Source organism: Peromyscus eremicus, chromosome 14 (assembly GCF_949786415.1).
Source record: "Peromyscus eremicus chromosome 14, PerEre_H2_v1, whole genome shotgun sequence".
In the NCBI taxonomy this organism is placed as follows: domain Eukaryota; kingdom Metazoa; phylum Chordata; class Mammalia; order Rodentia; family Cricetidae; genus Peromyscus; species Peromyscus eremicus.
In genome coordinates, this window is record NC_081430.1 from 73,800,983 (window position 1) to 73,812,991 (window position 12,009).

The 12,009-nt window shown below is 43.0% G+C and overlaps 1 protein-coding gene across 1 annotated transcript in view; it reads left to right on the forward strand.

Annotated features, from left to right (window-relative positions):
* Nucleotides 1–12,009, forward strand: part of Syne2 (spectrin repeat containing nuclear envelope protein 2) — a 273,416-nt gene that overhangs the window by 53,043 nt on the left and 208,364 nt on the right. The window contains exons 11-18 of the mRNA XM_059279392.1: nt 583–747; nt 1,705–1,817; nt 3,211–3,373; nt 4,993–5,071; nt 5,314–5,501; nt 7,811–7,975; nt 9,681–9,803; nt 11,791–11,964. Of these exons, the coding sequence (XP_059135375.1) occupies nt 583–747; nt 1,705–1,817; nt 3,211–3,373; nt 4,993–5,071; nt 5,314–5,501; nt 7,811–7,975; nt 9,681–9,803; nt 11,791–11,964 (1,170 nt within the window). The remainder of the gene's footprint in view (nt 1–582; nt 748–1,704; nt 1,818–3,210; nt 3,374–4,992; nt 5,072–5,313; nt 5,502–7,810; nt 7,976–9,680; nt 9,804–11,790; nt 11,965–12,009) is intronic.

Consider the following 12,009-nt stretch of genomic DNA (forward strand, 5'->3'; position numbering starts at 1 on the left):
TGTTCAACCTACACAGTAGAAGATGAGGACCTGGATCAGGATGGGGTTTGCTGAAGAAAAGAAGTGGGAAGATGAAGTGGAATATTGATGTCTGGTTAGGGGCTGGTGAGATAGCAAGCCGTGTGTGTGTGTATGTGTGTGTGTGTGTGTGTGTGTGTATGTGTGTGTATGTTTAAAGTGAGTTTACAGTGCTGTCCTAGGGACGGTTTCTGTTCGTCTAGAGAACTTGACTAAAACCAGAGTCAAAGAATACAAGGGCATGGGGTGTTTCGGACAGTTCTTTCTGTGACGATCCTAGTTTGGAGGAGAACTTTATGTAGTTCAAATTTCCTCCATGCAACGTATTCGAGATTCATCCAAACCTTTCTTTTTCTTGTGCCTTCTTTTTCAACGGCTCTTAAACTAATTATATTCCTCTTCTGCAAGTAGTAAAATACTATTTAGAGCTAAGAAGTTTGCCCATTGATAAAGTTCCTTTAATAAACTGGCTTTGGCTTTCTGAGGCACATGAAGTAAATATGTGTAGGTGAAGAAATCGACTGGGCGAGCGCTGACAGAGGATGACTCTCTGCCGTATTTCAGATCTCTGAGTGGAAAGCCCAGCTGGATGACGCCTTGCCATCACCGCTCAAGGAGACTGAAGCGTGGCTCAAGGATGTGGAGGGGCTTGTGGAGGAAGGGCCACCGACCTCCCAGAATTACTCAGAAGTTGCAGCTCTGATCCAAGGGAAAATGTCTTTATTCAAGGTGGGAAAACAGACTTGTGGGAAAGTCGACCCTTTGTTAGCGTCTGTCCTTGAGGAAGATTGTATTCTAGAGAGAAAAGAAGGAAATACAGTAGTGGCCGAGCACAGGGTAGCATGAGTCCCCGGGATCCAGAGGGACTTTCATGAGTGCTGGGCATGATGGTGCCTGCTGTAATCCCAGCTCTTGGGACATAGAGGCAGGAGATCTGGAGTTCAGGATTATCCTTGGCTAGATAGTAAATCTGAGGCCAGCTGGGCAACGTGAGACCCTGTGACAAAAACCAGCCCCAACCAAATAGGTGCTTTTATTCACGACTGTTGTACTCTTTAAAAACAGAAATCAGGGAAGGTAGAAGAAGCCAGTCACTTCTAAAGCAACCGTGACATCTGACCAAAATAAAAAACGATGCCAGTGGAAGAAGCTGGTGTAAAATGAGGGCGATTGGGTCCTTGCCGCAAATGTGTGAGCAACTTTGATTTGTGAGACTTAGGGCAGTTGTATCTCTAGAGGGATGGAGAGACTTAGAACAAAAGATTTTGCTAATGACTTTGCCAAAAACACTGCATGCTGCTCTTTGGGAAAATGTCCCACTTAAAAACTTTTGTGCTGAAATAAGGGTTCATGAAAATCTTGGGTCAAAAGGAAGAGATGAGAACCTGTCACGGTGCCTCATGCCTATGCTCATAGCACTCTGGAGGCTGAGGCAGGAGCATTACCATAAATTTGAGGCCAGTCTAGGGTACCTTGTGAGTTCCAGGCCAGTAGGCACTACAATGCATGGCCCTATCTCAGTCAGCCAAATCAATCAATCAATCAATCAATCAATCAATCAGTCAGTCAGTCAGTAGGTCAGTCAGTCAATCAGGCTTTTTTGAAATAACATAGGCACAATGGACATTCTTTCCATTGCAGTGTGTAGAGATAAACCTGATTTTCCTGTTTCTGTATTTCTTTCAGAGTCTGATGGGGAGCTCTGACTATCATTCCAACATTCTCTTGGCCTTTGAAAACCAAGATGAGAACCACCTGCCGGTCGTGCCCCCTGACAAACTGGAGGAAATGAAAAGACGGTTCGTAGCCATGTTATTTCACCACCACCTGCTCACGGCTAACAGTAGCGTTGCTAGTGTACCACAAGCGTAGAGACTTTGAGATGACGTCTGACACATTGGCTTCTCCATCTTGATAACCACACCTTCACGGTGTTGCAATAGCAGCCCACATGGTTCCTGTCCTGTTTCATTGAGCAATAGACTCCTGGGAGGGAAGCTTTGTCTTCCTGAACTCCTTCATTTTCACACTTGTATACATGGGTTCCTGGCAGTCACCCTGTCCACGTCTCACAAGGATATCAGGTCAAGACAAGGGGTATATAAGTGCACTGTTATAGGGTAAAGGTAGGGAACGGAGGTATGGTTCGTCAGTTAAGAATCCTGGCTATGCAGTCATGGGGACCAGAGATCCCAGGACCTGTGTAACAAGCTGGGATTCTACAAATACCCATCACCGCAGCTCCAAGGGATCTAAGGCTTTTTTCTGGCCTCTGTGCATAGGCAACTGTACTCACACCCACTCACACATGTGCCCATACGTTCATGAAGGCACACATAGACATAAATAAAATAAATCTTAAAAATATAAATTGTAAAATATGATCAGTATAGGGCTAGGGAAATGGCTCAGTGGTTAATAGCACTTACCACTCTTGTAGAGGACCCAAATTTGGTTCTCAGTACCTATGTTGGGTGGCTCACAGCCATCTATATAACTCCAGCTCCAAGGGATCCAGTGGCTTCTTCTGGCCTCTTTAGACACCTGCACTCACTTGTGCATGTGCACACACACACACACACACACACACACACACACACACACAAGTGAATAATAACATAAAAATCTTTTAAAAATACACATCAGTATAGAAGTCATTTAACTGAAGGTCCACCACACTGTCTTTTGTTTTATTTTTACTCATAAGTAACTTATTACAATAAGAGAATGCTAGCCTTAATAATGAAAGTGTCTTCATATTTGAGCTTTAAAAAAATTGTAGCTGCATCAAATTATACAGAAGTTTTTAAACTCTAAGATATTTTGTTCCTTGGGGTGTTCTTACAGGATTTCTCAATAAGGGAATAATTTCTTCAGAAAATGTTCTGTTTCATTTTTACCTTAGAAATGGTTGCTTTATATCTTGCCACAGTGTTTGTTTTATATTATTTTAAAGAAAGAAGGGAAGGACAGAAGGACGGACACACACACACAACACACACACACACACACACACACACACACACACACACACGGCGGGAAGGTGGGGGAGGGGTGCAACACTCTTGAGGATACTTTTGAGTTCCATGTGTTTGAATAGAAAAAAACCAAACAAACTAAAGAACAGTGTTATTAAAAATGCCAAACCGATTTCTGACACTTGGTCAATTCTACAACCTGCTTGTTTTCCAGAATCAACAACATTTTGGGTAGAAAATTCATCCCACTTCTGGAGTTTCATGACTCCAAGTGCTCAGTCCTTGCTTTGCTAGATGAAGCGAAGGCAAAGTTGGATGTTTGGAATGTCCCTTACGGGAGCAAGGAGTCTGTGGAAGTCGTCCTGGAAGACTGGCATGTGAGCTGCGGCGGTCTGGGCGTGGGCATGGCTTCCTGGGTCTGATTCTGGAGTTCTTCTGATCTGGGTTTGGGTTTTTGTTGGTAGGGCTCGTTAGCTTCCGTTTTCCTGGAGAAAAAACGTGAGTGGTGGTCAGACAGCAGGTAGACGAGAGTAAGAAGGTGAGGATTGCCGTGTCCAAGATGGAGTTAGGATGGTTAATACCACAGGGAAGGCGTCACTGTGTTCTTCCTGTTACAACTTCTTTCACTTACATTTTTCATAGTTTTTTCTTTTTTGATTTATTCTTTGATTCAACAGTTAACTTTTCTTTGAAAACTTTGGGCTTAGCCTCTCAAGTTTTATTTTTGATTTTCAAAAATATATTTTAAGTTACTTTGGTTTGTTAGTGGCAGCAGGTGCATGCCACAGAGGGCATGTGGCGGTCACATGACAACCTGTGGGAGTCAGTTCTCGTCCATCATGTGGGTCCCAGGGATGGCACTCAGTCCTTCAGGCTTGGTGGCGAGTGCTTTTAAGCACTGTGGAGCCGTCTTGCTGCCCCCCTGTCCCAACTTGAATAGGAAATGGCCTAAATGCTTCCAAGAAAAAAACAAACAAACAAAAAATTGAACTCAGGACCTCTAGAAGAGCAGCCAGTGCTCTTAACCACTGAGCCATCTCTCCAGCCCACTCACTTGTATTTTTAAGACAGGGTCTTATGTAGTGAGGTTGGTCTCAAACTCCTGATTCTCCTGCCCCTATCTTGTAAGTGCTAGATTACGGGAGTGTGCCACCATGCCCAGCTTTGGATTTACATTTTGCTCTTTCAGAAGTCATAGTAGTTTGCTGGCACAAAATAAGAGTATGATCAGTGGTTCTCAACCTTCCTAATGCTATGATCCTTTAATAGTTTCTTATGTTGTGACCCTCAGCCATAAAGTTATTTTTGTTGCTACTTCCTAACCGTAATCTTGCTACTGTTATGAGTTGTAAATATCTGTGTTTTCTGATGGTCTTAGGTGACCCTTATGGAAAGGATTGTTCAACATTCCCTCCCCCAGGAGGGTGTGACCCATAGGATGAGAACTAATGATATAATAAACAGTGAGTTTAGAGTCAGGTCCAGGTTAGCTTGGTGTTTGCTCCATGTTTTCCCACAGCTGACTTAGGTAACGGTAATGTCATGGATGCTCTTGTGCCAGTGGTGACAGCACCTCGCAGAGTATCATAATGTAGCTACTGAGGACTAGTTAATGTTACTAAAGCCTGGGAGACGAAAGCGATTGATACAGTTACACAGTGTTACTAAAGCGGGTGAATTAGGTTTTGGGTTTGCTCTCAGAGATGAACTTGCCTTTCCCAGTGAGAGAAAGCAGTGTAAAGTCCCACGACCATGTTAAGCTAACTGAGAGTGACAGATAACCCTGTGTCATTGGGCCCTCACATCTGCTAAGTCCTGGCCACCCTCCATGAACCGTTCCCTCCTTTTTTGCTACTGCAATGTGTTGGCATATTAAAGTCCTCAAGAAAATTTGGCAAGTCTGACCTTTACTGGCATCATAAACCAATATCTGGATTTCTTCACACATTTTCAAAAGTAAACTCTGTCAATATTTTTTTTCTCCTTTCCTTCACAGAAATTTATTGAAGAGAAAAAGTTCCTGGCTCAGCTTGATACTTCTTTTCAAAAATGTGAAGAAATGTTTAAGAATTTGGGTAAAGTATCCTAGTTAATGCTTTTAAGGGCACGGCCATCATTTCAAGGTGGCCTTTGTTCACCTTTAGTGGTTTGGAAAATCACTTTTTCCATGTATGTTTTCCTTGGGAAATTCTTGCTTTTTTGCTTTTAATATTGCCAGGGAACATGCTCATTGGTCTGTTAATGCAAAGAGTTTCCTTAATACTGTTTACAAATGAAAACTATCTTCTAAGACTAGTTTTTTGTTTTGTTGATGTAGCTGGAGAATGTGAGAGTTTTGAGGAGGAGTTTGTGACGTTAGAAAAGGATGTTCACGAGTGCAGACAGCGCATACATAACACGAAGGCCACGTTACAAAGAGTGCTGGAGTGTTGGGCAACGTATGAGGAAGACCTCCAGCTATTGAAGACTTCTTTTGAGGCGACAAAGAAGGAGAAAATTAAAGAGGTATCTGAAGTCCAGGGCACTGCCTCAGTTTCTCTTTTTCTTTTTGGAGACAGCTAAGTAGACCAGGCTAGCTTTGGCATCCACCTGCCTCTACTTCCTGAGTTCTGGGTTCAAGCAAGCATGACTGTGCCCAGCTAGATTTACTCTTTTATTTCTTTTTGTTTGGAGGCCCATTTTCACTCCTAAGGTGAGTGGCTACAAAGGAATAAAAACATATCTTCTAGAAAATTCTTCAAGATCTTGGGAAGAGCTTAGTTTTTTTTTTTTCCTAATGTAATTGTCAGAGAGTATTTTCTTCACATTGTATGTTTTTAGACACACACCAGTTTACATAAATAATACAGCTTTTAGAAAAAAATATTTATTTTTTTGAGATAACGTCTCATTTACCCCAAGCTGGCCTTGAGTCCTCCCCATAGTGGCAGGTGACTTCGAACTTCTGACCTCCTGCCTCCACCTCCTGAGTTCAAGGATTATAGGTGTGCAGTACATACCCAGTTTGTGCAATGCGTGGATGGAGCCTGAGGCTTTGTGCGTGCTTGGCACACGCCCTACCAACTGAGCTCCATCTTCAGCCCCCTGTTGCCCTTCTCTTTAGAGAGTATGGAGAAGACACTGGGAAGAGTTAATAAGGGTTGATGTTGTAGTATGGCACTTGTCTGGCCTGTGGGAGGCTCTGGGATCTGTTAACCCCACCTCTCTTTTTGAGACAGGTTCTTGGCTATATGATCTAGGCTGCCTTTGGAGGCAAGATTCTCCTGTTTTCATGGAACTGCCTTAGTGATAGGATTACCTAAATCACTATTTTTCAGAACTATAATTTTCTATTCAGTTAAAACCTTTACCCTTAAATCCTTCCTGAATTTTTCCCACAGAGGGTCCCAGACTGGTTGGCCAATAGAGGCCACACCACCTTGGTAATGGTTTTACCAAGGCCAATAATTACTTAACACTTGCCAATTTAAATCATCTAGTTCAACAACTTAATAGCAGCTCTATTAATGGGCTCTAAAGGAGACAGATGCCTCCAAGTCCACTTCAGAGCTAAAAGGCTCCAACAAGATCTCTGGCTGCCTGGGGCATCGTGGCAGAGATTTAGGATTGAAAGTTCAAGATGGCAACTTTTCTGAGTTGCGTATATTTTAATATCAGATGTGTGGGAGGAGTGTTAGTGTAATTCATTACTATTTTCATATGCTGGCTAGGAGATAGTATTTGTTCCTGTCATTGGTTTTCTTTGTGGAAAGTGGATCTAGCCGGGCGGTGGTGGCACACGTCTTTAATCCCAGCACTTGGGAGGCAGAGCCAGGCGGATCTCTGTGAGTTCCAGGCCAGCCTGGTCTACAGAGCGGGTTCCAGGACAGGCTCCAGAGTTACACAGAGAAACCCTGTCTCGAAAACAAACAAACAAACGAAAGTGGGTCTAGCTAGCCTTTCACACTGAATGTCTTCCAGATGGAGAGGAATTACTTCATGGACAGTAGGTTCTTGGTATGAAAGAGTTGTGCTGAGTGTAGGAGTGAGTACAGAGAGTGACTTGAACGTAAGTCATCACATCTCCCTGTCACCTAGGTTGGTCCTACAAGTTCTTCTGTTTTCAGGGTCTGCTATTAAAATATACCTAAACCTGAGGCAAGTTGCCATCTTAAATGTGATCCCAAACCTCTGCTGAGATGCCCTGGGCTGCCAGAGACCTTGCAAGAGACTTTAAACTGGGAAGGAGACTTGGTAGCATCGGTCACATATACTGTGCCACTATTACATTGTTGGACTAGATGACAAATAATTCTTGGCCTTGAGACTAAATGAAACAGTTCCAAGGCAGCATGGCCTCTAGGGAAACAGTTTCCAAGGCGGTATGCCCTCTTGATCTAATGAGTCAGGGAACCTCTGCTGTTAGTTCACCAGGTACTTAAAATGATTGACAGGGACTTCGGAAGAGTTTGGGGTCGGGATCAAGACAGTGCCTGGCACCTGCCACACCGCAATCTGAGACAACGAGCCAGGGAGTTCTCTAAGAGGGAGTCAGTGTCTCTGCAAAGGCCTTCCCACTCAGTCTTGCTGAGAGTCAGCCTTTGTAGAGAACTTTGTTGTGGTTGTTTTTTGAGACAGGGTTTCTCTGTGTAGCTTTGATGCCTGTCCTCGATCTTGCTCTGTAGACCAGGCTGGCCTTGAACTCACAGAGATCCGCTTGGCTCTGCCTCCCAAGTGCTGGGATTAAAGGCGTGCGCCACCACCGCCCGGAGAGATTTATTATGGATATTAGTAATACAAATATACCATTAAATATTTCTTTCGCTTATATATAGGTTCCCTTTGAGACCCTTTCCCAGTGGAATGCAAAATATACCTCTCTAAATGAGGCAGGGAGTTTCCTAATTGAAGTCAGCAATGGTGAAGTTGGATCGTCTGTTTCTAAAGAACTGAGAAGGCTGAATAAAAGATGGAGAAAGTTTATCACAAAGACTCCACTTGTAAGTTGTTGTTTCTGGTAACGGCTTCCTGGAGAGATCATCCACGTACTTTACAATTCGGTTATACAGGCAGAGCTCAGTGGCCGTTAGCAGACTCAGGATTGTGCGGCCGTCAATGCAGTCAGGCTTTTTTTGGAGTATGTGGCATATATGCATACCTGTCCATACATGTAGGGGTGTGTGTGTGTGTGTGTGTGTGTGTGTGTGTGTGTGCGCTTGCACACCTTTCTCAACTGCTGTCCACGTTATTTTTGAGACAAGGTCTCTTACTGATCTTGAGCTCAGCAATTGGCTAGACTAGCTTGCAGTCAACCCCAGTGTTCCTGTCTGTGACTCCCCAGCCCTGGGATTACAGATGCACACCATTATGACCTGGCTTTCCTGTGGGTGCTGGGGATCTGAACTCAGGTCCCTCGTTTGCCTGACTGTTATCTTTAGAACACTGTCATCATTTTATGAAGATGATCTGCACATATATCATCTATCAATATTTCTTTTCCAACCTCTCAGTCGTAGATAACCACCAGTCCAATTTTTTTTTTTTGTCTATAGATTTGCAGTTTTGGACTTTTCATGTAGCTAGAGTTTTCCTGCCTGGCCCACCTCAGGACAAATCTCTCTCACCCACCAGACCCACAGCCGCTCAGACCCGACCAAGTAAACACAGAGACTTATATTGGTTACAAACTGTATGGCCATGGCAGGCTTCTTGCTAACTGTTCTTACAGCTTAAATTAATCCATTTCCATTAATCTATACCTTGCCACATGGCTCGTGGCTTACCGGCATCTTCTTATGCTGTTTGTCATCATGGTGGCTGGCAGTGTCTCTCTCTCTCAGCCTTCCACTTCCCAGAATTCTTCTCTTTGTCCCGCCTATACTTCCTGCCTAGCCAATGGCCAATCAGTGATTTATTTACTGACCAATCAGCAACACACTTGACATACAGACCATCCCACAGCATTTTCATATAAATAGAATCATATGTGGTGCCTCATGCCCTTGGCACAATGCTTTTAAGGTTCATCCAGATGTCCTATATTACGGCACTTCATTCCTTTCCACTGGAGAGTAGAGGCCTACTATATGACTATGTCAGGTTGCATTTGATTATCCATCAGGTGATACGCGTCTCGGTTCTCTCCACTCTATGGGCTATTATAGCCACTATAGTTATGAACTAAAGAATAGACATAAAGGTATTCTAATTTCTTTTGAGTATACTTCTCTTGAACTTTTATGTTTGAGCCTTTTCTAACATGTGCCTGTCAGTTCCTTTACCTAAAACATAAGCATTGTTTTGCCTATCTAAGCTCCTTAAGAAACTATACAAGATCTTCTTTATCTTTATATTAATATTTATCATAAAACAGAATTATAATAAAAATGTCTTAAATTATTCTCTTACTTGTTCATAGCCATTTCTTAGACATTTTTAGTAGAAATTGTGTGTGTGTGTTTGTGAGAAACTCTGCCTAGCTGAGAATGGGCTTGCACACTTGACCCTCCCGCCTCTACCTCCCGAGTGCTGGAGTTACAGATGTGCACCATTACACCTGGCCATACATACGTGTTTCCCAACACTGTTGATGACTGATAGACCCTCAGAGTATATTTGTCCGTATTTTTCTACTTACTATTTTTAATATATATTATCAAAGAATTAAAAACGTGAGCACGAAACTTACAAAATTAATTTTTATAGGAACTGAAACTGCCAGTTACAAAAATTCAGGACCAGCCCACTGGAGACAGTTCTGGAACGATTCTGTCTGAGTCAGCAACGATGCCAGCAGAGCTTCCTGAAAGTCCTGGTGAGGGCATGCAGGTAAGGCCGGTGCGCTTGGCACATGCTCGTAGGGATGATCTAGCTTTGCTACTTTTCCCTGGAAAAGGACGGTTGGAACAGTGGGACGTGTCTGTGTTGGTAGATAATAACAGTCACAACGCAGTCATTGATTAAGGAAATGCTTTAGTGGGTCCACTCGGGAAGTAACCACGCCTCTGGGCTTCTCCATCAATCAAAGCAGGCGGGACTTTGGAGTGGTGCCAATCGAGTTCGGATTTTCTTTGGAGGACTTCCAGCAAGTACTCCTGCTCCGTCAGGTGTGGCCAGAGCTCAGGAACTGGCAATTGAATCACACAAGCAAACAACCAAAGGCGAGACAGCCTAATGTCAGAAATGAGTTTGGGATTTTGTGCTGGGCCACGCTTGTGGTTCTCCTCAGCCACATGCGGCCTGAGGGCCACAGGTCGGACACACCTAGCAACTTCCAAAGTTGGCTAGCCACCAACTTCTGTCTGTGTTGTTCACTCTCTGTGGAGTGACAGAAAGCATAACTGATATTCCTTGTTGTGGCGGACAGTTTGGTGGATGTTAGATTTTTAAGTAAGGTATGAAAAGGGAACAAAAAAATAAATAAATAAAATCGCACATGTGTAACAGTAATTAGTACCCGTGGCTTCAGATTTGTGCCGTACCTCAAACCAGCCATATCACCTCACATAAGTGACCTCAGCCAGCTGGCAGGAATGCTAATGTTTTTATTAATAAGAATGCCTAATGGGCAAGGAGCACAGGGTTAGTGCTCTCCCTTGTCTGGTGTGCAGGAAGCTTGGGGTTCATCTATACCACTGCATGAAAAAAAAAGTGTAATCAAAAACAATCTAGAAGGATCTTAATTTATGTGATGTACTTTAAAATATAAGTCTCTGACCTCTTAAAATGTTCAGATTATATATGCATAAACACACTTGCATGTGGGTGCATTAGTGTGGGGTGTGTGTGTGTGTGTGTGTGTGTGTGTGTGTGTGTATTGAGACAGGTTCTCTCTGTGTAACCCTGGCTTGTCTCAAACACGCTATGTAGACCAGGCTGGTCTTAAACTCAAGAGAGATTCTGAGTTCTGGGATTAAAGGCCGGCGCTACCATGCCTAGTAAGACCAACTTTGAAACTTTTGGTTATGTAAAACTTTACTATATCAGCCTATAGAATACTGAGAGTCTGTTAGTGAGAACAGAATATTTTTTAATTTTTGTCTAAGCTTCCTTAATTATTTTTAATACATATGCATTTATGTGACAGAGTCTTGCTGTGTAGCCCAGGCTGGCCTCAAACACATAGCAATCCTTTTCCCTTAGCCCCCCTGAGGGCGAGGATTACATGTGCCATCATACCCAGCTCATCCTTTTTTTTTTTTGAGACATGGTGTTCCTACATAACTCAGGTTATCCTAGAATTTACAATCCTCCTGCTTCAGACCCCTGAATGTTAGGATTATAGATATGTGACGCCATGCCTGGCTCTGAATCTCTTTTTGATGATATTGTATTATTATTGTTAGCAATAGCTAAATTTAATTGTATATGAGTTTTAGACAAGTTTATCCAGATTAATTTTCTAAGCTTCAGTTTTACTTATAAAATGAGATAATACCATCTAGCCGACAGAAATGATCTAATTAAGATAACATGCATGATCGATCCTTTCATTTGTAAAGTGATGCATGCCTTCATATTATCACTGTCAAACTAGGTCTTACATCACAAACGCGTAGTTGTGTGCAGACCAAATACACCGCAGAGCTCTAACACAAAGCCTATACGTCTAGTAGGCTCTGGGTCTATGTAAGGTTGTTTGCTTTGTGATATTCACGCAGTGGTGGAATACCTAATGATGTGTTTCTCTGTCCTTGTTGTTAAGCAAGCACCATGCAACTTGGTGTTGCATTCATATTCTTTAGGATGACGATATGATTTTAAACATTTTCGTATTGCAACGGTATCTTCTTAATGATGGTTTTGAATGCTGTAGGCTGTGGACAAACAGGAAGTAGAAGATGAAGAGTCCACCGGACAATTGCAGGTGAACGAAGAGGTTGAAAAACTCATCAAAGAGGTGAGAATCTGGGAGTTGGAGAGCAAATCCATCTTGGATCTCCTTCGCCATCAAGGTGATGTGGATGGCTCCTCGGAGGATAGCTTGCAGGTATGAGTGTGAATGTGTTTAAGAGGGTGCATTCGTGATTAGGAA